At 40.3% G+C, this 26032-nt stretch overlaps 2 protein-coding genes across 6 annotated transcripts in view; both read right to left on the reverse strand.

Moving 5' to 3' along the window:
• Nucleotides 1–1205: 1205 nt before the first annotated feature.
• On the reverse strand, nt 1206–18367 carry spdl1 (spindle apparatus coiled-coil protein 1). 4 transcript variants are annotated; one of them, XM_037461360.2, is made up of 14 exons: nt 17931–18367; nt 13507–13668; nt 12005–12181; nt 11700–11894; nt 11413–11553; nt 10617–10715; nt 8178–8288; nt 7951–8091; nt 7777–7862; nt 5066–5186; nt 4580–4646; nt 4196–4426; nt 3729–3804; nt 1206–1498 (listed from the first exon to the last, which is right to left on the reverse strand). In XM_037461360.2, exons 2-14 carry the CDS (start codon nt 13666–13668, stop codon nt 1354–1356), a joined length of 1752 nt encoding a protein of 583 aa, XP_037317257.2. In that variant the 5' UTR covers nt 17931–18367; the 3' UTR covers nt 1206–1353. The 4 variants fall into 4 exon arrangements, with proteins under 4 accessions (XP_037317257.2, XP_037317254.2, XP_037317255.2 ...); XM_037461357.2 differs by lacking the exon at nt 17931–18367 and adding an exon at nt 17600–17794; XM_037461358.2 differs by lacking the exon at nt 17931–18367 and adding an exon at nt 17600–17792 and having other exon boundaries at nt 4241–4426.
• Nucleotides 18368–23688: 5321 nt separating this feature from the next.
• Nucleotides 23689–26032, reverse strand: part of trappc11 (trafficking protein particle complex subunit 11) — a 37981-nt gene continuing 35637 nt past the window's right edge. For both annotated transcript variants that reach the window (XM_037461283.2, XM_037461284.2), the window contains exons 29-30: nt 24450–24617; nt 23689–24360 (exon numbers count right to left, since the gene is read on the reverse strand). In XM_037461283.2, coding sequence (XP_037317180.2) covers nt 24316–24360; nt 24450–24617 — 213 coding nt within the window. In that variant the 3' untranslated portion in view covers nt 23689–24315. The remainder of the gene's footprint in view (nt 24361–24449; nt 24618–26032) is intronic.

Below are 26032 nucleotides of genomic sequence, written 5' to 3' on the forward strand. Positions count from 1 at the left end.
TCTGCAGCCGAGCCAAAACCACGCCCGCCACCACAAGGACCAACTGAGGTGAGTCTTATTTCAAACTGTACAGTAAAGGTTTATGGAAATATACATGGGCAAAAAGGAGATGGAAATGACAAATAACATGTTACTGATTTCAACTTTACTTTTCGCAAAAGCAACACAGTAAAATTTGATGGAAATGTGCATGGTTATAGATGAGGTCAACCTGAACCAGGACCAAGTGTTAATAGAGTGTTACCCTGCTAATCTGGATCTGGTATAAAGACAGTTCAAAGATTGAAAAAAGACACGTTCAAAGATGATCAGTGCCTTTTGGGCCGTACAGGCCCATTTACCGTAACACCTTAAATAGAGGCACATTTCATTTTGAAATGCAGTCCACATGACCGCAGTCTTCATGAAGGGTTATATTTACATACAAGGGCTGTTAAAATTGAACAAGTTAATCTAGGCGATTATTGTGGGAGAGATTAATGTGCTAAAATATTTAATGCATAAGAGACATATATACAGTGTATATAAACTAAGTTTTGTTTGTAGTGAAGATGCACTTCTGGGATTAACAGTACACCTGCTCACCACAGCTTGCGCCCATGAAAATCCAAATCTTCTTTGCCAAGATCAGCTTTTCCTGCTGATGCTTTTAAATAAGTTTGGTAGATGGGATGAGTGATTGAAGCCTATGTGTAACAAGGAAGAAACAAGACATACTGGCAATTTTACAATTACATTCAGGAGCCTCAGTAGTGTCTGGAAGAATCATACAGTCCTAACGGCTTGCCCCTCCTCCTCTTGCTGGTGTGGATGGCATTCCACTTCTTAAAACAGCCAACATGGTTGAGTTGGTCACTCTAGCACAAAGAGAACACTCAAGCTGATGCCATTAGTGTTCACTTGGGTTGAGGTCAGGGCTGTCGGCAGGCCTTTCCATTCTCTCTACTCCCAAAATTGTGGAGGTAATCTCTGATTAACCCCGCTTTGAAGGGGCGATTGTGGGCATCTTGGAGGATGGAGTTCGGTCCTAGACTGCTGGTTTCAAAATCTTATCTCGATATCAATCTGCATTGAGATTGTCTCGAAAAAGACGAGCCTTGTTTTTCCAGTGAAAGAGATGCCGCCACATTGCCTCCGCCAAGAGGTGTAACTATCAGCAACTTCAAAAAGGTGAAACTAAATCTTATCATGAAATGTATCAAAGACAATGTTTAAGAAAACTTTTATTGCAAATATAACATGAAACCGAAGTCAATAGATATTAACATGTGTTTTGCAAAACTGAACACTGTATGACAAAACACTGTTAAATAGTGTATGGTTGAAATATATTGACTGTATGGAGCACATATACTATTGCTGAGCACATTCGTTCTCCATACTGGTTTGAGCACTGACATGAATCACCTCCACCGTTGGTTTCTTTCTCGTTTCGTTTCTCTTAGTCTGCTGCCTGTTCTCAGCCTTTTCCTCGTCTTTACAGTCAGTTACAGGAGAGCTGAGGGCAGGATCCAAAACACAAACGCATCAATTATGACATTTCACTCTCACTGTAGTTTACATCCAGAGTAATTCCCCACTGAGCATGAATGTGTATTGTTGCATTTCCAGTGAAAAAGTTTCAATTTCATTCAAAATAAATAATAGCGTCACAATGATTCTTTGAAAATGTTGCTGTTAAAACTTATGGGCGACTGTGGTACATGAAGTTGACAGAGAGGGTGCACTGGTAACTGCTACATGTACCGTATTCCCACACTCCTCCCACTGTGTGGGATGGGTTAAATGCAGAGAATAATTTCACCATTGGGATTAATAAGGGATACTTTCTTCTTGACAATCAGTGTGTGAGTGATGCAATAACCATGTTGATTTAGAGGTTTCCTGGAAAGTTGTAGCAGACCAGTGCCTGAGCTGGTCTAGGAATAGGATGCTGAAACAGTAGTTAATGGGCATTGGTGCTACCACTACACTCCGTCAGGACTCGGAGCATCAGAAGATATACTTTGAATGCTGTGCACCTCTCTGAATCGTACTGGTCTTACCACCGATCACTGTTGAAGAGTCCGGGTACCGTACAGGGGAGAAGCCTTGCTAGGTTTCATTTGGAGGTAGGTATTTTTTTTTTGGTTAGGTAAGTTAGAATATCTGCTTAGTTTAGTTTGTTATTTTTTTGGGCCAGGCTCACCCTGATGCACATTTCTACTATTTTTGCAACTCAAAATAAATACAATAGATTATACGGCCGCAGCACTGGTCCTTCTTGTGAGTCGAGGAGAGAGGAAGACCTCAGGTTGCCCTAGACCTGGCGTAACACAGACCAGAGTAAGTTCCAAATGCATCTGTACTTTAATGTCATGTATTATGCTGCTGCAGCAGAGACACTAAATGTATTGAGTTGTTTTTGAATAAAAGGATAAGCTAAATTATAAATGTAACTAATTAACCGGCAATTAAACCATTGGGTATAAAAAGCCAAAATTGTATTAATAAACCTTTACAACAAGCATAATCATGGTAACATAGAAAAGTGTTGCCACTCTAATTGTTTAGTTTGCCTCATATCTTTTAGTTATTGTAAAGTCAGTGGGAGGTTCACTCAATGGTATTATTTTGTTGACATTGTACATTTCAGCCGAGGGAGATATTATGGCGTAAATACAGTGACTTTGCTCTTGTAATCATTACTGTTGCAATTTAAAATATATTTGTTGTAATTAAAATATATACACAAATTCTAATACTGTTCCCATTGTCTTTCATAAAACACATTAAAAAGCAATTACCTTGCTTTACCCCATGTAAAGCAACCAATAGGGGTATCACAAATGATTAGGACAAACGATAAGAGTCGATTAATTGGGTCCCTGTTCAATTTGATCCTGGATGCACACAACACCACACACCCACGTTACCCGTAGAGAAGAGTGCTTTGTCCGTGAGCGAATGTCTTAGCCCCCAGCAAGGAGGTGAAAAGACATGTGAGAACAGAAGAGCAACAAATGCCAAATTAAGGAAACCTGATTCCACTTACTTTAAAGCAGTGATTCTTAACTGGTGGGTCGCGACCCACTAGTGGGTTGTGGACCCGTTTTTAGTGGGTCGCATGGGAAAATAAAAATTCATCCTGTGATTTTATTTTGAAGGGACTTTTTTAATGCAGCGGAGTGTCTGTTCTTTTGCCGTCCGTCCATGTTTTCAGCAGCGTGTGCCAGGTTGGGTCAAACCATTCTGATATGGGGGAGACATTGGGTTTTTAGGATAATTAAAACATCCTGAATATAAAATTCAGCTTACTTTATTTTGAGTAAATTTGGGATGTTGAGAATGTTCCTCGATTTGGGGTGCAGCTTGTCATTAAGGGGTGATGGTGGGTCCCGGAGCCAGACCAGTTGAGAACCACTGCTTTAAAAAGGTACTTCAAACCTTGAGTTGTGAAATGTATACCCGTTTTATTTCACAAGCCTTTATTTGGTTTTAATCCGAAATCAAGATGTTAATGACATTTTCTAATGCAAATATTTGTAGAGAAAATTGTCAATTATGCAAAGGATGATGAATTCATCCATGGAATTCATCCATGTACATGGAGAGAAAGGGGATGGACCTCACTGGTATCTAACGGAGCCAAACCTAAATGAAAAAATACCTCATAAAGCTTCAGGTCCCTTCTTGACAGCTAACTTATCAAAGTGTTGTGCAAGATAAGCCACGTGGCAAATACTGACCTGGAGTTGGGAATCCCAACAGGAACGTCTCCACTGATCTTCACACACTTAGCAGGCCGTGGCTCAGGCTCTGAACCTCAACCCAAAATGACAAAGTGATTAATGGTGCTACCATATCAACTTAAAAAAAATATACCAACATCATCAACAGAACGCTAAGGGTTACTTTTGGCATCAAGTCAAAGACGTCTATGTACTGTGTTGTAGCAATATCTTCTGAAATGAGCATGCGAACCAGCTCTTCCTGACTTGATACTAATTCACCGAGGGCACTAGACTGGCTAAAGCTACAGGGCTAGGGTCTTGATCTCATGGGACCCGATCTCAGGGTCCATCTTATACTATTTGCTTCGTTGGAGTTGTACATTTAATAGGTTCAAATTCTATCCATATTTCTTGCATTGTGTTAATTTGTTTCCAATGTATGCAGAACCCGCCATGACAGATTCCTTTTATGTCCAACATACTTGGCAATAAATGGTTGTGATTCTGATTTCCTCCAATGAACACACCGTGTGTGGGGCTCATTGCCTCAGCTGCACAAGCAGGATCCGCTCCGGCATCTGCAGTCTTTGTGACATCCATAGTCACTGGAAGGACAGGCTCTCCCTTGTCGAGATTTGTTTTCTCAGATGAGGGGATGATGTCAAAAGGAAACTTCTCTTTCTTTTTCTTTAGCATCACATTCTTTTTTGTATCTAGAGAAAAATATTTCAAGCGGCAGCAATGTCAGTCATTCATTGACAATATACCTACATCCATCTCATTAAAAGCAAACGGTCCTCAAAGTTTGATCCAGACAAATAAATCATGACCACTGAGCAAAAATTGGTTTAGTGTTACCCAGTTACCTTTAAGTTCATACTTGTGTTGTAGCTCTTCTACTTGTAGTTGCAGTTTGATCTTGTCGCTCTGTGTCTGTAGCAAAGAACAGAAAGTCACAAAGGCTTTTCGGCCCCATTTATTGTTATTAAACAGCACCCATACACTGAAGCAGTGCTGCATGGGCATCATTACTTCCCTTCCACATGTTGTGTTTTATAATTACTATGGAGCTCTCTACTAGTACTATTTGGTACATTAAGAGCAGATAAACCAGAGTCAAATTGACATATAAACATGGCAAATAAAGCGAATTCTGATCCGTGTTAGCTATCCACGTAATTTGAAATTCAACTGGAAAACATGAATGCTTGTATTTAGAGCGTAGGGTATTGAAATACTACATTTCATCCATTTTCACAAATGACAAGACTAAAGACTATCATTATCTTTTTGATGTTGAGCTACATTGCTGCGTAAGTGTGGGGCTCAGGATGTATGCAGGGGGCCGTTACCTGTCTGAGGAGACGTTCAGATGAGAAGAGTTTCCTCTCCAGCTCCAAAGATCTCTGGCTCTCTGACAAAGATTTCATTCTCTGCAGGAAAAGCTCGTCACCCATTCGCTCTGCATCCTTACTGAAAGCGCACACGGAAGAGGAATTTAGGTCAACATATTTTCAATATATCATTAATCAGAAAAACAAATTTGTAAATTTATTTGTTACTCCAAATAAATCAAAAATAATAACCGCCACTTGACCATGTGCCTGACCGGTATCCTCTGGGGGGGAAAACAAGCAACTCTTCCAACCCTCAATTATTTTGCATCAAGACCGTTTCTAATCACTTCTCTAGGCATAAAGGTGTTATAGTATACCAGGGAATTCAGAAATATTAAAGGTATGATTTAAACATGGCCAAAAGCACAGACGCCCCTCCTGTTATTAACCCATATAACTGTGATTAAAACATTGTGAGCAGTTTAAATGCGACACGCAGCAAGAGACATAAGGCTCAAACCCATTTGCTTTACCTCTCCTCTTGCCTCAAGACTGACTTAAAAGGGGTAGTGGTACAAATGTCCCCATACAAAATGGGAATCGCCTTTGAGACTCTAACAGAGCCAGCCATAGTCACTGCAGATGATGTAAAGAGAGGCTTCACAGCAATAGCGGTGGTATTGGCACGCAGCCCGCAAGATGATTGGTTCAAAATGATTGTGACTGATTAGAACCTGAAAAAGGAGAACTGTGTTGGGATGATGTCACCAAGTGTCCACACTGTATAATACGCAGAGAGCCACTGGCCCCTTAGCGCTACAGTGTCTCATCAGCTGTTGTGGGGAGGTTAACAAAGGTGCTGGAATTGCGGGATAATATCAGAATTACATTTGTAATATATGAAATAATAAAACCTTCCAGAATCTCTCAGATCATTTCTATAGAAGTGTATTTACAAAGGGCATCTCTGAGGAGGTTTCGGGGTGTATGTGTGTAGTGTTATAGGATACTGTGGATTATTATAAAGAAACTGACGATCCGGTTCATAAATTAGACCAATTAATGGAATGCATTTAGTGCACACCAGGATACAACCACGATTCTGTTCTGAAACTATGTAATCATTAAAGAAATAAGTGTAACAGCACCGTCAATTTTAAACTGTAATCAATAGAATAATACCAATGCACAGCTATGATTGTATCCAATGTAATCAACCGAAATGGATGCATGCAATACTTGATAGCACCACAACTTAGATTGATCGAGAGGCTTTCGAAATCCGAAATACATTAAACGCACCATCCAGTGTAATATCTCATTGCAACACCATATTAGTAAAGACTAGTCAACTTGAATGCACCAGGGGTTACATGCCCAGGGACGTGGACACTAACGGTCACACCTTGACTGAACTGTCACACCTTGACTGAACTGTATAAATACCTGTAGGGACCCATTGTTCTAGGAAATCGTTGGTCGAAGCAAGAGATGGGCACTATGGGATAGTCAATGGGCCGCCACAAAAAGAAAAATCAATATAAACTCAAAAAAAAGCTGGCTGAAAAAAAACTGTTTTTTCTACTTTCAGTAAATTTAATGTGTGTATATATTTGTATGAACACTAAAAAGTGAAATAGAATAACAGAAATAGAATAATGTGTCCCTGAATAAAGGGAGGCTCAAAATCAAAAGTACCAGTCAGTATCTGGTGTGGTCACCAGCTGCTTGAAGTACTGCAGTGCATCTCCTCCTCGTGGACTGGACCAGATTTGTCAGTTCTTGCTCTGAAATGTTACCCCACTCGTCCACCGAGGCACTTGCGAGATCCTGGACATTTCTGGGGGGAATGGCCCTGGCCCTCACCCTGTGATCCAACAGGTCCCAGACGTGCTCAATGGGATTGAGATCCGGGCTCTTTGCTGGCCATGGCAGAACACTGACATTGCTGTCATGCAGAAACTCACGCACAGAACGAGCAGTATGGCTGGTGGCATTGTCCTACTGGAGGATCATGTCCGGATGAGCATGCATAAAGGGTACCGCATGAGGGAGGAGGATGACTCGGGCAGTTGTTGTGGCCATCCTGACCACCTGTCACGCAGGTGTGATATTCTGATGTACCGATCCTGTGGAGGTGTTGTTACACGTGGTCTTCCACTGCGAGGATGATCAGCTGTCCTCCCTGTAGCGCTGTCTTAGGCGTCTCACAGTGCGGACATGGCAATTTATTGCCCTGGCCACATCAGCAGTCCTCATGCCTCCTTGCAGCATGCCTAATGCACGTTCACCCAGATGAGCAGGGACCCTGGGCATTTTTCACAGTCTGTAGACAAGTCTATTCAGTGTCCTGCGATTTTAGAACTGTGACCTTAAATGCCTACTCTCTGTAAGCTGTAAGGTCTTAATGAGCATTCCGCAGGTGCATGTTACTTAAATGATATGGTTAATTCAACATGCATGGAAAACATTGTTTAAACCCTTTACAATGAGGATCTGTAAAGTTATTTGGGTTTTTAGAACATGATGTTGAACTACACAGTCCTGACTTTATATGTATATACATATACTAGACTGCACAAGCCTGGTGTATATCACTTCTCTGGTTGGTTAGTATTCTTCTGTGTGTCATCTCTAGCCACAAAATGACACAACGAACAAGATGGCAAATACTCATTAACCACACGGAAGTGGTCTTTAAGAATTAAGCAGGTGAGTTAACTCACACAGTGTTGTTGAGCTTCATTTTCAGCAGGTCAGTGTAGTAAGTTTCATCTTGGATGTCCCCATTCTCTGCTGGAGCAGAAGCTGGCTGAGACAACCCACACACACATTAATTCTTCATTATTACTTTGTTGCACAGCATTTGAACATTTCCCTTATAAGTTGTCAGCACCCACCTCCCCCTTTTCAAGTCTCTGCAGCTTAGTCATGAGATTTTGGATTTCTCCATTTTTCTCAGAGAGCATGGACTGGAGTCTCTCCAGCTGTGCAGGATCCGCCCTTGAACTCTGGAGCTGCATCAGTGTGGCTATCTGTACCTGCACAGCACATGCACATCCACTTTGTCAGTCAAGTTACAAGGAACCTACAGGAAATGTTTACCACCCTCCACAACACACGGTACCTTGGTGCGCTGCAGTTGCTGTTTGCTGAAGGTGTGTATTTTCTGCAGTGACAGATACTGGACTTTCATACTGATGAGTTGTCGCTCCATCTGAGCACGCTTATCCTCCAACTGTAGGAGAAAAAAAAAAGCATTTGTCACACTAATTTCCAGAGGGCTTGCATTTCATATAGAAATTTTGTTGCATGATTACGTTTAGAAAAAGGTATAAAGTCACATAATTATGGTCAATGTTGAGCCCAGTGCAGTCACAGTGTGAATAATATAATATTAGATGGAATAGAGACCTAAATCTTGGAACCCAAAAGATTGAAGACACTAATGCAGTGCTTTTTTTCCTTCTTTCTCTAACAACTTAAGCATAGTATTGTTTTTAGTCCATGTTTTTGTTTTAACAGTCATCCTACATTGTATTTTGCTGTGTGTGTGTGTTCACCTTGAGAGCCTATGTGTTGCATGTCTTGACAATGTATAGCAGTTTTATTCTCACGTTTGTGCACGTATTGTTTGACATTTTAAATTTAATCTTGGAACATCTGCCTTTTGACACTAGAGATAAATAATAGCCGTTTGGTGCACTGTCCCATATCAAATAAACCAATGAATAAAAATAATGAATTGCATTATAATCTACAAAGTAATAAATATAGAAAGCTTTGTTTTTATTTATAAGTACATAAAATAAAGTTGTGAACAGTACAAAGCTTTTCAAAAACAATTTCTTCAGTGTTGCACCATGTCTTTTTCGATAAAGCGTGTCTGGCTATCGCTGGATTTTTCTTTTCTTTTTTTAACTGTAGAATGTGTTGGGGTCACAACTTTTTAATCACCAATCCTGAGTTTGGGAACCAGTGCGCTAATGAGTGAATTCTCCAGGGATCTGATAATTCCCAGAAATTCTATCCCCTAAAACTTCCGTGAGGCCTTCCCTAAAGCCTGTGTATGTCGGGAGATGTTAGCACTTCAAACACAGTCATTAAATGCTGGAGAGTTAAGAGCACAGCAAGGTGCACAAGGACAGCAGGAAGAGTTTCCACTTTGTAGAATTCTGCAGTTTTGTGTTTAAATTGCAATTCAACAGCAGTGTCTAAAATACACGCTAAGGTAATAACTCATTACCGTATTTTCGCGACTATAAGGCTCACTTAGAATCCTTTTTTTTCTCATAAAACGACAGTGTGCCTTATAATCCGGAGTGCCATATATATGGATCAATTGGTTGATCCATACTGGTTAATGAGGATCCATTGGAGGGAAAGTCTGGTGCCAGCAGCTGCGGTAATTTCAGCTCCAATAGCGTAAATTAAAGTTGCTGTAGTTAAAAAGCTTGTAGTTGGATGTCGGGATCGAGCTGACGGTCGGCCGCGAGGCGCCACCGCCTCTTCCAGCGCTGCCTCTCGGCGCAAAATGCACGAAAGCATTTGCCAAGAATGTTTTCATTAATCAAGAACGAAAGTTGGTAATATCCACATTAACGTTAGAACAACGTTACCATGGGAGTGAACGCTTAATAACGTTTTATTTAGCACAGCCCAATCTAATGGATGCATAACGCAGCCCCAGTCAAACGTTTTACTGCATCTTCTATTCTATGCACCTTATTATCCGGTGCGCCCTATATAGGAAAATAGTTCTAAAATCGGCGATTCATTGAAGGTGCGTTTTATAATCCAGTGCGCCTTATAGTCGCGAAAATACGGTACTTCTAAGATTTAGTCTTTTGAAGAAAATCAAATCTTTAATTGCGACTAATTAATTTGATTAATTAGTCCTTTCGGTTTAATAATGTAAGTAAATACATGTGATTACTGAAAGGAAAGGCCCTTTAAGGCTATTTGGAATGTGATTTAGTTTCTTTGCACTTCCTCAATCAGCTTGTTTGTGACTTGGGTGAATCTGATCCAACAATTAAAATTACTAAAATGGTAATAAAAACAAAGCAATAGCAGCACCAGCTGAAAAAGAATTCCCTAGTTATAGGAGGTAAAATTACTTTTGGATCAAGGGAGTCTGCTGGCTTTGAAGGCAAAGTACAAAATATTCTTAATGCAGCACACAGTTAAATGCTATCCTTCGGTAAAGTACATTTGGCAACCTGTTGTTAAACATATAAATATATTTATGTCTGGACATAATGTGAAATCCGACTTGACATAGCATACACCAGCATTAGCTAATTGACGGCCGATTCATACTCCTTCGTTCTTGATTCAAACAGAGGGAGTGGAATTTAGAAATGGCTACAATGAAGTGCCGGTTTGGTCTGAAGTTTGGGAACCTCTGCTTTGATATACGCTCTCGACTAGCTCTCTTTTATAGTCTCTACACGTTATCATTCAGGCATTCACACACTGATGGCAGGAGCGGCCATACACCCAACTATGCAAGATCAGCATGTATTTTTCTACACCAGCAAAGTTGTTGTTGCTGGATTTGTACCTCTGCAAACAGAGAGTTCCCTTTACTGTCTGGATCCTGGGCCTGCTGGAGAGCCTGGTCCAACTGGATCTGAAGGTCTTGGTTGGCCTCACGAGATTTCTGTGGAGACAGAAATGCAAAAATATACAGTATAAGATTAAAGAAATCCCAGGACAAAAAGATTTCAAGTGTGTTCCAATACACTTGCAGTGAGTAATATGGAGGAATGGAAACCCTTTGCAATGTGGTGGAACAGGAGATTTGCATCATAGATGTGGAGCCAATAAATCTGCAGCAACTGCGTGATGCTATCATGTGAATATGGACAAAATGTTTCCAACACCTTGTTGAAAATATGCCAAAGTATTAAGGCTGTTCTGAAGGCAAAAGTAGGCAAAAATGTAGCCCGCTGGGCGCGAGTTTGCCATATATGCTGTACAGCAACATAAGTGATGAGGTAGCTCTAAAATGTTTGTAGCCATCATGTATAGATCTTTGTTGGTTTGTTTAGGTCCAGCCAATATTCAGCCTTCTCCATTCTCTGTTGAGAAAGCCTGATGACCTAAAGCAACACTGACTCGGAGTAAACAATGACAAGTCAGAGAGGAAATGAAGAAGTTGTAAAGATCAACACTGATTGGCTAAGGCTCATTGTTTAAAGATGCATTTACAACATCACCTTTTCTCCTTGTCTGACCGGACGGTTGATCTACACAATCCAATATGACCTATTTTGATTTCAAAACGGCGAATTACGCCCAAAAGCTGTGAGTTTTCAGGTATGCATATTAAAGCGCACACATGGGGTTATGTTTACCTCTAATGCATTGAACCAGGAAACAGCTTCCACCTCGCGGTCCTCAGTGATTTGCTCCAGGTGGCGCTGTTGGCTGCTAATGGTCAACTCCAGCTGCTGCTCTTTGTACTGAGATTCTTGCAGTTTCTGCTCCAACTCCACCTGGTAGACATGATCTATTGATAAAACGCCACCTGGTAGCCATGACTCATTCCCCCTAGGTTTATGGAGTAGTTGAAGAGGTTTATGGCTGTAAAAGGTTTAAGACTGTACTAATAAAGCTGGTTTTCAGCTCTATTTCCGCTCACCTTAATGTTCTCTAGTTCCGTGATCTTTATCTGCACCTCCATCATCTCAGATGTCATGGAGCTGTGTGTGTGTTCATTTACAGTTTGCAGCTCCTCCATCTTGTTATTAAGAGTCTCAGTCAGCGCCTCAAGTTTGTGTTTCAGCTGCTGCTCATTCAGCTGGGATTCCTCCAGGGTGGACTGCAAAGTCAGCATCTGGCAAAACATACAGGAAAACACCTTAAGCAAGTTGAAGTAAACATAAGGCTTTACAGAGGCTGCCCACCACCATATCTACATTACTGAGAAGCCTGAAAATGTGTTACCTTCTTGTTGAGCTCACTGAGTTCTGTTCTGTGGCTCCTATCCAGATGCAGCTTTTGTTCCTCAAGCTGGTGTCTCTGCTGGTTCTTCACACAGTCGTGGTCGGACTGCAGTGAGTCAAGCATCCGAGTCTTTAACTCTACTTGCTTCTGAAGGGAGTATTTTTCTTGCTCGAGGGCCTTTACCAAATAAAAAAAAGATTGAGAAGTTTGAAACTGTTCAGAATAATCCAAAGATCTACTTGTGAGCAGCTTCCCCAGAGAAAATTAAAGCATGGCCTGGTTTTGTGTGATTTGCTCAGTTGGTCCTGATCAGTTTGAAATTGGTTGATGGTATGCTGCTGTAAATCAGGAGCAGCAATCTTTTTTTCCAAGATGGCGCCGCAGATGGCTGCCTCTGTGTTTCGGTGCGCTTGGTTTTTTGTTGTTTTCGTCATTCGTCACTTTGTTTAGCTGGTGCACTTTATCTTTATTCCTAATTTTATCTTATCTCCTCTAACTTACTAACCCATAGCTTTAGTTTTTAGCGTACTAACCCATAGCATATATTTTATTATACTTTTATTTTTATCTTATTTGCACTATGTCGTCATTATTGTACTGTATTCTGTCATGCACCAACCGCCAAGACAATTTCCATGTATGTCCAACATCTTATGGCAATAAACGTTTCCTGATTCCTGATCTGTATATACAAACCCCGCTAAACACAGTGCATACCTCCTCAGGTATCTGTATATTCTGAGTGTGTTTTCTAAAGGCATGTAGTTTCCTGTACCCTCTTCCAAACTAATGTACCATTTTCTACAGACATGTACTGCCCTCAGCCATGCCGATGTTAAGCCTGCTGGATTATATTACATGGTTAGAATAGCTTTGTTTTCGTCTTACTTCAGGATTGCGCAGTGAGATTCGTTTTGCTACCGTATAATTTTTTTTTAGCCTAGCGTTTCCCCCACAAGTATATCAGGGGGCACCCCCCAACCCTCTTTAAAAAAGTCTGGAATTTAAAATAGTTTTTCTTTTTTTTTAATGCGCAAGCAGTTCCTCCCCGATGCGTGCGCGGATATGTCAGTCTGTGTGTTAGCCAAACAGGTTGCCCGACTACTCCCCCCTTGTCTTAGGGCAAACACTGTATTTTTTAGTCATCAACCACATAGTCTCAACCATAATAGTACTCCTTACGCAACGACATTGAGAATTCCCCTTGCGTCTGCCCTGCAGTTTGCAGCCACTGATAGCACTGCCGTAGCGCTTGTAACTTTGCTTCCCTCGGTTTAATTAGGGTATTTTTTTTATTATCTAGAGTGATTATTAATATATCAATAAATGTTGATAAGTTAGTTTCACAATGTCACACTAAATAAGACCCGTGACGTTCCTAACTGTATCGTTTATTAAAGCCATTTACCGTACATGGTATCGGCATACCACTCCAGGCCTCGGTACATGGCGCTGAGGCACAGTGGCATAAGACTGGCTTCACTGTGGTGTGGGTATCATACCTCCATTGCGTTGGTCATCTCCACCCTCTGTTCGTCCAGTCTGTTTTGCATTTCCATCTGCTGGTTGAGGAGATCCAAACCAGCTTGGGCAGCCTGATGGACCTGCCCCTCTCTCTCCCTCAGCTGACTCCTCAGTCGCTGGATCTCCTCTTCTGCAGCCATCTGAAAGTGGGGAAAAGAGAGGCTCAGTAAAACCTTTATTATGCTTCCTGTGCAATGATTTTTGCTTTTGGAGTGTGTCTATATTCCTGTAATTTATTACTTAATAAATTATTGTAATTAGGTATGTTCTTCAATGTTCCATACAGCCTCATTTAACTGTGAGGGAGTCCAGGAGCACAAGAGTTCGGTTATTTTATTAGCGCTCACGTTGGTTTTACACCCCAACTGGTTTTTAAACCTACTGGTTTCCCTACTTGCGTGTTTGTGTTCACTTAACAGCAGCAGCGGTTGTCGGCCTGTGTCGCCCGTATTCATAAATATGTTGCTGAAAATCTTCTAAATGCATCTGCACGATATTTAGGCATTTAAGTTGTGCCAACCAAATTAAACGCAAAAGTTGAAATCAACTTTGGCAACAAAATCATGTGATAATGATGCCCTGCAGACAGTTGCGCCATCAAAAAAAATTGGATAAATGAATAGTAACTTCAGCTGTGTGTGGGTAACCAGAGCTGTACGACCTAAAGCTATATTGCGACCAGTCCTGGAAAGATTTGCACTTTTAAAAAACAGGATACAAACATATGGGTTATTTTTTACAACATCCCCTCATTGCACTGAATATAGTACATAATAGTTTAGGATAGTTGTTTAATAACACACTGCTACTCAATATTAAGTCATATTGCACAATAACAACGTGCGTGTGACTCATAAAAGTGCTGTTTGGAAGTGCTTGCGCTTGGGGGGGCAGGTGCTCAAACCAAAAGTGCACCTTGCTAAATTTATCTAATTGAATAAATGAATGAAAACTGAAAAAACAAGGCCACATGTACTAAAGAAATTAGGGACTGAAGCAGTACTTTATCGTTATTTACCGTTTCTGACAGAGTTGAAGCATAAGCAGCATTACACTAATATACCTCACCATAATGTCATGTAGCTCAACTTTTATTTCAATAATGTAATTAAACAAAACTAGTGAACTAGTCCAATTTGTAAAATGAATGAAAATGTCCTGTCTGTGTCTGCATCTCTCTCCCTCTTTATTGAACATGACAAAAGTCAGTAAAGAGCTGAACAAGGCTTTGAAATCACAGATTTGTTTTTTGTTTGTTTATTTTCAGGAAACGTCGGACCATGGGTTCGTTTCAAGTAGGAGGTTTGACAACCTTCGAGTCAAACCCTACACTCTTGAGTTGATTTACCCTGAGATGGGAAACTGAGTTGTGGGTTTCAGAACAGCCGTTTAGAGTTGGTTTAATCAACTCGGAGTAGGTTGACTCAGAGTTGAGCGCGTGCACTACCACAGTATGAATGGAGCATGATACTACAATCCAATGTCTCTCGCTAAAAAAAAACAATCCTCGCCGATATTAAATGGCGCACCTGTGACGCTGCTCTCTGCACATAGCGTTCACCCCCGACTAAATCTCACTCAGTCGGCCGCTCTGTAGCGATCACAATAACATTACAAAGAAGCCGATGCTAGAGCACTAAATATCAGCATCAATGTCGCGTTAAAACAAGCTTGCTAACATCGCTAACGAGATGTCTTGCAAGCAGCTAAAATGAGTGAAACCTGTTGAAATCCACTTACTTTGTTTATGTGAATTCGCCCCGAGAGAGGCGGGACTCGCGGCGGGCGCACGCGACCATTTGAAACGTGACCTGAATCTGACGAATCTGATTGGACAATGACGGATAATACGTCTAGAACACTGAAAACTACTTTTGCTGTGATAGAATTTGTTGAACCCCCCCCCCCCCTCCTCCCAGTTGGTGGGGCGTTGCCCAAATCGCCCCTATACACCATCCGCCCCTGGTCAAACATCAAGCAAGTGCAACATGAGACAAAGCAAGACAGAAAACAAGTTCCTGAATAGTCCAGCAGAAATATAAACATGCAAAATAACCTACAATTTCACTAATGTGGGCCTATGTGATCATGAGGTCAAAATGCACACAGAACTGTAACAAAAAATACACACTTGATGCATTTTTCATTGTCGTTTTTCAATAAAGGGGGAAATTGGCCTTTAATTTTGTGTCCATCTTTAATGTACCCAACCCACATAACTTTAGGTTTTTCTCCTCCTCAAACACCTCTAAATTATGTAATTCATACTTATGGAAATAACTATGTAGTCATATAGTCAGATACGGACAATAGGTCTACATAGCCGTGTATAATCAATGTTATGATTTTACCATGTGGTTTTCATTTATCTTGCTGTGGGCTAATACTAATATGAATGCCATTTGTTAAGTGTGCAAAAAGCTGGGCAGGAAAAGCTGGTAAAAAGGGAACCTTACAGATGTCTTATTTCTTACTATCATAGATAAATGTTCCAGTATTTAATTTGTGCTATCGTATCAAAAGTATCGTAATATTTTGGAAGGTATAGTATCAAAGTCATAATATTGGTATCGTGACAACCCTAGAACATGTATTTTATTCAGGTGCATTCTATGGAATGCCTCTTTAATGGCTCTCACTGGTTTGTGTCCAGGGAACAAAAACGTTTAAAATACGTTTCACACTTTCCTCATGGCTCTGCATTCAGTAGCTCACTAATATTCTCCCCATCACCGATGTTGTGAAGGTCGTTTGGCGCTCAGCACTGCTCAAGCAGGGAGGCTTGTGAGCATGTTTATGCCATTGTTTTTTCCTCGCATCATGCGCGACTCTCTACTTGTCAGATCTCACAGTCGTGTTTTTGTACTAACTAGCATCCGTAGGCGCAGACAGCTCGGGGAATTCACGGACTTTTATAAGAACTGCGTCTGGATGACTGCCGCTTCCAGCGCTATATGGTGTTAGTCGTCAGCCCGTTCGTTAGCTCCTTGGCTCGGATTGGGCACCGGACTTCACGTCATACCTCCATGCCAAGGGAACTGTCCCGTAGAGAGGCATCATATGCTCAAGCACAACCTAACGGCTGGAACACACCAAGCCAACGCCGACGAACTAGTGGCGACGAGAGCAGACTGCAGAATCGGCTCACGTCGCAGCGTCTGGTTCCAAAGTTGCCCTGTCACACCAAGCCGATTCTCAACACCCGATGGCCAAGTAGCACGTCCGTTATGCGCCTGCCGGTTTTCTTCTAGTGCACTGGTTCGCTGGCTGAGCAGACAATCAGAATGATCAGAAGGCCCGACTGATCGACAAGCCCCGTTACAAAGCCGACGAGGACCGACTTCGGCCGACGGTGCGGAACACACGGAGGAGATTTAGTCGGCCGACGCACGAAAACTGCCCGACGGCCGACCGTCGGCTTGGTGTGTTCCAGGCTTAAGAGCCACACACACACGTTATCATTGAGCAAACGTCCTTTATATAACTTAATATTTAGTATACCAGTGTGTCGTTTAACAATACGCCATTGGGTCTGTGCGTAGACTGTGTATGTAATCCTGTGGCGCAAAACGGTAGCGACGCGTTCGGTGTGAACGTGCCATTATGCTAAAAAAAATAATCCGAGCCGCGTTGGTTACTCCCCTGTCGGCCGTATCGTTCCCCCCAGGTATGCAGTGTCATTAATACATCTCTGTATAGGGTGGGGATTTCAACATGCAGCATTTATTGAAGTACGTTATATTTGTAAAGGGAAATCTTGTAACCATTTTAGAACATTATTGTATTTTTTAGAACATAACATAATTATTCATAGTATGTATGTGGTATCATACCAACATGTCTGACGTTCATAACAAACCAAACCATTTAAAAATCGGTTGAATATTAAGCAAGTTATGGCTATTAATAAAGTGCATGTATTACTACCCACATAACTTTAGGTTTTTCTCCTCCTCAAACACCTCTAAATTATGTAATTCATACTTATGGAAATAACTATGTAGTCATATAGTCAGATACGGACAATAGGTCTACATAACACAATGTTATGAGTGAGCGAGCTCCCCCTACCAAGATGGCCGCCATGTGCGGACGTTCGACTCCGCTTTGCAACCCGCGCAAGCTTTTTAGATCCATGAATTTAAACGAGTCCGTCGACGCAGTTGCAGAACCATGCACCAGCCTTTAGTTACACACAACGACCACGCCAGGTGTGTTGACGTAACGTCAGCAACGCCCGATAAACGTTTACAATGGCGCGTCAACTTAGGTTTCTTTCCCGTTTCGTTTTTCATCAGATCAAACACTGTTACACGATCACCTCCGTATCCCCTTGAGAAAGGCGACCAAGTCATTCTGGAGTGCATTTATATAAAATAGTATATATGTAGTCCAATATTACCTTGTCAGCCGACCAGTTAACGTTAGTTGACACTCTGGTCTAACCGCTTCAGGTTTGAATTCAGCGCTTCCTTCTTTTTCTTCTTCTTCATCTTCTTTGGTGCAGTTTAAGCGCAACTTGCATTCTTTTTGTTGAATTACTGCCATCTTCCGGTTGCATACCAATTTTACGTAACAACACTTGGACCCTTTCTCAATATGCATTCTTGTGTGAATTTTTGTTCTCGCGGACTCGTTAAACGTCATCAGTCGCAGCCCGAGTACTGTTCCATTTCTAATGTCCGCATCCGTCCTGGAACGGTCATGAAAACCGCATGGGGCTGACGTCCTGCTGCCGGTTTAGAGTCTCAATAACGGTCTCCTCTTGTCCTTAATAATTAAAACATTGTTAGTTTTAATACACAATGATAGACAATAACAAGCCTGCACTGGATACCAACAAGACGCTAAAGTTAATTTAAACATGAAGTTATGAATCTAAACTTTGTCCTAAAACAGACGTAACGTTACTGGTGAACAACAATGGAGGACAAAAAATGTATAAGTATAAATAAATAAATAAATACATAAATGAATAAATGTATGAATAAATGTGTAAATACATGTTTAAAATAAATAAAAGTGTAAATAAAAGAATAAATACATGAATGTATTAATATAAGTTTACACCTAAACAGAACATAATTAAATAAATCGATTTCTGCATTTATTAATTTCTACAATTCTGTATTTCTACATTTATTTATTTCTACATTTCTGTATTTCTTCATTTATTTTTGCCTGTAGTTCTGTGTCCGTATGTAAATGAGCTCAGGCGGGCTGAACCTCATTCTTGAGCAGGATTGGTCAAATAGAGGAGCGAGACAAAAGCAATCGATCCCAGCACTTCACTCCTGTAGAGCGTCTAGAAGCTGCTAGCAGCTCATGGCTTCAACCGGGGGCGAGATGTGTCTGAGCAGCTTGGGAACTGTGAGTTCCTGTTTAACGTGAAGGCAGCGCAACAACAGCAGTTGTTTAGTTCACGTTTCCTAAATGCTGATGTTCAAGGTGCCAACATACTAACGTTGTATTAAACTGTTAGATAGCCATGTAGCGTTCACTGCTTTACTTTTTTGTAGCACCGAGAACCTCAAACCAACCAGTTTCACCTCCGCGGCGGCCACATTACGTCACACTTGGCACCCAGTGGGTGGGGGGTGTCTGCAATCTTCCCTTGTGGAGACTAAATAACTATCGCCGTGAAGAGTGATTTATTTATACATCCGGGGCGTCTATGGAAGTAAATCTGTGTCATCGGGGGAAGGTGAATGAATTCCTAGCACTGAATATTTATGCATTGAAATGATGTACCTGAATGTTTTTCAACATTGAAACACTGTTAAAATATTCAGCCGAAAAAAAACATGGTTACAATATTCAGCCCAAAAAATTTAGCCGTGAGAACACCAACATCCAGGACATTAAGGAAGAGCAATCGATTCTGGATTCAAGATCTGCAGCGTGCCTCAAGCAAAAGGAGCGTGCACCCCAGTACAACTTCAGCATATCGGCTAGCATGGTGCCGGGATTTTAGCCATGTCCGATAATAATGGGGCTTCGGTGAGTGTTTTAACTCTTCTTTATGCCATCAGTGTGGTTTGTGTCTGTAAGATTCAGTAATAGACAGCTCACATTTGTACATTAACAGACAGTTTTAACTCTATTTTATTACACTCAAAGTAACGTTAGCTTATGCGCGACCGTTAGCTGACATTTTATCTTTTAGCTCGGTGGCGATCGCCAGAACCCCCCCGTAAATCCCGTAAATGATCGTTTTGAGGCACTGTGAGCTTTTGCAACCGGACAATTAAGGTGGACGTCATGAGCGATGTGAATGAATGAGATGGTGCGGGACCCAATGCTGTTTACATGCACGTACAGGGACTATTTTTCCTGATGAAATGCGATACAAAACGTTTGGTGGCTACAACTATTTTGTGCTAAAAGGCAGCTATTTACTTACAATTTATAATGTCGCTGGTAACCGTGTTATAAAAGCAATATGGTACTTGAGGCAGTAATCTTCAATATGTCACGTTAACTGTTCGAGGGTTGCTGGCCCGACGTGCCTCATACACTGTAACGAACGAACTGTGAAATTCACAGTTATTACAGTTTTTCTCCATTGGTTTGGCTAATTTTTTGAAACAGAAATTACATTCTCAAAACAACATGGACAAACCTCCAAATAACTTTAGCAATTTCTCAATACAGAATTGAATTTCTCATTCATTTGGTTAAATTGCAAATGTCTAAGTACATATCTCAATGTCTCAGTACATCTTTGCAAATGATTAAGTACATGTAGCCTACGTTTAGCACAATTTCCAAGCACAATTGGCTCAATTCTTGAAACAGAAATTACATTCTCAAAGCTCTTAATGCATTTGGTAAAATAGCCTATATGGTTCAGCACAACTACATAGATCACCAAATCATTTTCTCATAAAAATAGTCAGTGCCCCCTAAGTGAAAACTTCCTTCTCGATTGCTGCGGCTCATCTATCTCTCGAAAAAAACGACATTCTCAAAGCTTTAAATACATTTGCCAAAATAACCTAGATGGTTTAGCAAAACACTGTGGCACACCTGCAAAACGTCAAATCTCTCCCAAAACAGACAACTCATCAGTCAAAACGAATTCCTTTTCTCATACAAAAAGTCAGTGCGCCCAAAATGAAAAGTCCCTTTGTCATTGTTTACAGTTTTTCTCCATTGCTTTGGCTCAATTCTTGAAACAGAAATTACATTCTCAAAGCTCTTAATGCATTTGGTAAAATAGCCTATATGGTTCAGCACAACTACATATATCACCTTCAAAAGGTCATATCTCACCCAAAACAGTTAACTCAAGCTTCAAAACCAAATCATTTTCTCATAAAGATAGTCAGTGCCCCCAAATGAAAACTTCCTTCTCGATTGCTGTGGCTCATCTATCTCTCGAAAAAACGACATTCTCAAAGCTTTAAATACATTTGCCAAAATAACCTAGATGGTTTAGCAAAACACTATGGCACACCTGCAAAAGGTCATATCTCTCCCAAAACAGACAACTCATCAGTCACAACGAATTCCTTTTCTCATACAAACAGTCAGTGCCCCCAAAATGAAAAGTCCTTTTGTCATTGTTTACAGTTTTTCTCCATTGCTTTGGCTCAATTCTTGAAACAGAAATTGCATTCCCAAAGCTCTTAATGCATTTGGTAAAATAGCCTATATGGTTAAGCACAACTACATAGATCACCTTCAAAAGGTCATATCTCACCCAAAACAGTTAACTCAAGCTTCAAAACCAAATCATTTTCTCATAAAAATAGTCAGTGCCCCCAAAATGAAAACTTCCTTCTCGATTGCTGTGGCTCATCTATCTCTCGAAAAAACGGCATTCTCAAAGCTTTAAATACATCTGCCAAAATAACCTAGATGGTTTAGCAAAACACTATGGCACACCTGCAAAATGTAATATCTCTCCCAAAACAAATTCCTTTTCTCATACAAATAGTCAGTGCCCCCAAAATGCTTTGTCCCTTTGTCATTGTTTAAACACTGCAGGTCAAAATGTTTAGTTGTTTTGTCACTATGGCAGAGGACCATTGAAATCCCTCATGTCCACCAGTCTTAGCCCAGTTCTTCATTGACAATGGTTACTGTACTGTTTTTTTTTAACAGAATACAATTGTGTATAAAAAAATAAAATAAATGATATAAGATTTTAGGGTAAGAGTAGCCTCCAAGGTTTGACCTCATACTACCGGAAATTGTAATTTATTGTAATTGCAATTATCATTCACAAACATAAAATAACTTCCATACATCAGAGTAAAAAGAAAATATATACAGCATAGTATACTGTAAAATAAACACAGAAACAAAAAACAATGAAAATTATATGCGGCCTACAGTGCTGTAAATAAAGCTGGTTGAAGAATAAATAAAATAAAGTTCTAGTTTCACCTGACTGTCAATTGTTGTAATACTGTGAATTTATCAAATGTTCCAAGGGATTCATATATGGTATTCATGGTATTATGTTCTTGAGTAATTTTGACAATTGAACAGACTATTGTGCATGTGATGACTTATACAATGAAATTACGCTGAGACGTTTTGGAGCAAAAAACCATTAGACTGAGAATCAACAATCAGTTTAGATCAACAAGATCTATTCACTTGGAAATTGTGCTAAATGTAGGCTACATCTACTTAATCATTTGCAAAGATGTACTGAGATATTGAGATATGTACTTAGACATTTGCAATTTGACCAAATTAATGAGAAATTCAATTATGTATTGAGAAATTGCCAAGTGGTTTGGAGGTTTGTCCATGTTGTTTTGAGAATGTCATTTCTGTTTCAAAAAATGAGCCAAACCAATGGAGAAAAACTGTAAAAAGTAAAATGCTTCCGCCGCTACCGGCTCACCTGTCTCCGTTCTAAATTAGTTAAACCTTTCTCGGCCTCCAAAGCATAATACGGTCAGGCTGATGAGATAAGGTTAACCGGGCAGGCAGCCTCACCCTGCAGAGAACCTTTTCTCTGCCTTTTCTCGGCAAGTCTAATCGGTTCTCAGAGACTGTTGTTTGTTCACCGGTAACGTTAAGCTAGTTTGAGGGCAGAGTTTCATTCATAACTAACTTCCATAGTGTGCAGGTGTATATTCTGTCATTGTGCATTAAAACTAACAATGGTTTATTAAAGGACATGAGACCGTCATCGAGGCTCTAAAACCAGCAGCAGGACGTCAGCTTCAAAGAAACTCTTGTATAGTAATAATCATACATTCCAAATATGAGTTGAGTATTTCTTTGTAAGATCTTACTTCTGTGGTCAGCTGCTTGCTTATATGCTTAATAATGTTTATATTTATCACTATCATAGGTATTAATATAGAGATATATTAGAGATATTAATCACTAAAGATGTCACCTGTCTAACTGTAGCTTCTGTTTACAATGTATTAGACATAATACTGAGGTTCATCACTATTGATGTTGACAAATAGATGAGGCTCAGGTACATTTTACATTTCATTTATGATACTGTGCATTTAACTGGACAAGGGCTACCACACTGATCATCAGCCTCTTGACGTTTGAATAACAAAAGGACCAACGGTTGTGTCGCCATAAAAATATAAATATTGACCGATTTTTGTTGCTGTAGCAAATCTGTTTTTTATTAAACCTTTATGATAGTTAATGCAGTGTGATGTAATACACCAGTCCTAAATAAAACTTTTACCTCTGTAAAGTTTGTGTTTCCATCCAATATGAATAAAAATGAGATACCTGCCACTATAATCGGGTAAGAGCCGTATTCGGATTCTTCATCTTCCTCAGAAAGAACTTTGACTGGACAGCTATAATATATATATATATATATATATGCTCAATTATATATATATACTTTTATTTTAAATAAAAATACAAACGCTTGATAGTACTCCCGTACCCATGAGTCTAGACTGCCAAGTCTGTTCTCCTGAAAACACAAGTTCATTTTCGCCGTCTTAAGTATTAGGAGAGTGCCTCACACTCAACCATACGTCAATAAATCCCTGAGGGCTTACTTCTAAAAGCTAGGTCCTATTACTACCCACATTTCTGACAATATCTAATGTCAATATATAATCGAAATAAATAATTACCTTCTTGAGCCTTGCCCCCCCCCCCCAAAAGAAAGGAAAAGTTAATAATTCTGTCTTCCTATGCTTGTATTGCTTCTTTTTCTGCTTAGGAAGCAGGAGACGAACTCCAAGCATTGATCATGCAAGAATGTTCTTGCTTCAGTCAGGATGTGGCACAGAGTTAACTGACAGCACGCCAGGGTAAATTGCATAGGTCTTGGGGAAGAACCTATCAGTTATCATTAAACACCATGAACCTATATAAAATGCTTGTGATCATACTTATGCCTGCCATAGTGACACTGGGCAAAAATAGTCTAAACACAGTGAAGCAGCAAACTTTGTGAAAAACAATAAGGTTATTTGCAAAACATTTTGCCATGGGTGTAGAACATGAAACACAACTAGTTTATGTCACTTCAATTTAATCAAACTTATCATATTTAATTACTCTCAACAGAAATTTCCATGTAGCTCACATAAGATTCCTAAATGGATTTCATTGTTAAATGACAACTTGTTCATTAGTTCAGTCACAAACCCTCCTGATCATCAGGTCATCACATTGAACGCAAACAGTAGTCTACTGATGTTTTGTCAATCTGCGTTTTTAACAGAAAAAAAAGTGTTGATATTGTGAACTTTGAGAAATCCTACATCTAGAACTAAATACAATATTGTCTTGCTATTCTATTCAATGTCAACAGTGTGTGTGTCTTCTCAAGCTGCAGCGATAGAGGCATCGTCCAGTTGTCGACCCTGAGGCTGAAAAGAGAATGCCCAATAAGATTTCACCTTCAGACAGCAATAACTTCTAACTCAGCAATGCGGATTACTTTCTGCGAGTGTGTCACCTTGACAAAGATGCGTTGGGGCAGGAAGCGCCTCAGTGTGTGTGTGTTGGTGGTCAGGCAGCGGGGCAGGCTGATGTTGAGCTGTGGTAGTGTTTGGTAACCAGCCATCAGAGGGTAATAGTTATAGAGCATCTGCTGCTCTGAGCCTGGAAGGATACGCAGACGTACCTGCACGCACACACAAAAACACACACACAAAAATGTCAACACCTCACTGGAGACACACCATGTGCCAGCCTGCTTCAAAGGCTCCATCATCCTCGCCGTCCCTCCCAAAAAAAGGATCACAGGATTTAATGACTACAGGCCTGTCATCTAACCTCTGTAGTCTTGAAGTCCTTTGAGTGCCTTGTCCTGTCCCCCCCTCAAAATCTTTACGGACCCCTCCTGGATCCCCTGCAGTCCGGCTACAGAGTTAACAGGTCTGTAGACAACATAGTCAACATGGGCCTCCATTTCATCCACCATTGGTGGGTATAAACCCTTTCTGGGACTAGCTTGAATTCAAAAGCTAAGCTCCATTTGTTTGCCACGGAAGCAAGCAGACTCTTCAGAGAACATCCCCATGCCCAGTGGTGGCCTTTCTGGGTTAGGGTTTGTCTGGAGGTAAGTCTGTTCTCCTTTATTGCATACCACTTTGTGTTGCATTTCTTGTATAAAAAGGTATTTGTAAAAGTACCCAAGATATTTTGTTGTTAGTGAACTCAAATAGTGGGTTAATGTAATGTAGTACAAACTGTACGTGGTTCTGCACTCTGTTTTCTTTGCACAAAATGACTTAATAATCTTAGTTTCTTTCTCATGCTTTAATTTGAGTGAGTTAAATGAGGTAAGTTTTTTTTTATTTTACCCCCCTCCCTCACCACAGTGACTACTTGACATTTTTTTTGTTTTCACAAACTATGGCCATAATACGCTGTCTTATATCCATACATTTATAATACGATGCACTGCTGTACTGTAAATGTAACTATCCAACGATAAATGAAAAAGTTAACCCTCCTATTACGAACCCCGACACCGGTGACAGTAGTCCTGAGACAATGCCATTTACTGGTTTAAGTCTACCACATATCAATTACAGGCACTCGTGAACCAATAAGCTAGAAAGCCTAAAGTCTAGTCTACAAGACCAAAAAAATCCATTTGAACATGCTATTGCAATGCAACAATTATTACCCAGTTAGAAAATGTATGCAAATTTTAGCCAAAACGAAATACACTGTACACCTATCAAACAACAGACCCTGAAGACAATGGTAAATTTAACATTTCTCTTAGCTAGGGGAAAACTACCACCAAGCACTTGAATCACATCTTTTTTAAATCATTAATGACTTTACCGTTGCAGTTTTCAACTAAAGAAGGCATACAGGTGAAACTCAAAAAAAGTTAGAATATCGTGCAAAAGTTCATTTATTTCAGTAATTTAAGTTTACCGTCTACCAGGACATTTTAAAGCACTTCATGCTTCCTTCAGCTTTATGGAGATGCTGACTTCATTTTCCAGCAGGACTTGGCACCTGCCCACACTGCCAAAAGATATCTGAGATTTTGAATTTGAGGTTTTCATAAGCTGTATG

Source organism: Pungitius pungitius, chromosome 2 (assembly GCF_949316345.1).
Source record: "Pungitius pungitius chromosome 2, fPunPun2.1, whole genome shotgun sequence".
Lineage (NCBI taxonomy): Eukaryota > Metazoa > Chordata > Actinopteri > Perciformes > Gasterosteidae > Pungitius > Pungitius pungitius.

Coding starts and splice junctions, on each gene's coding strand:
- spdl1 (XM_037461357.2), bottom strand. CDS start 17,665: ATGGATCTAAAAAGCTTGCGCGGGTTGCAAAGCGGAGTCGAACGTCCG. Junction 12,182..13,506: donor AGATGACCAACGCAATGGAG/GTATGATACCCA, acceptor TATTTGGTAAAG/GCCCTCGAGCAAGAAAAATA. Junction 5,187..7,776: donor ATGAAGCTCAACAACACTGT/GTGAGTTAACTC, acceptor GTGCGCTTTCAG/TAAGGATGCAGAGCGAATGG.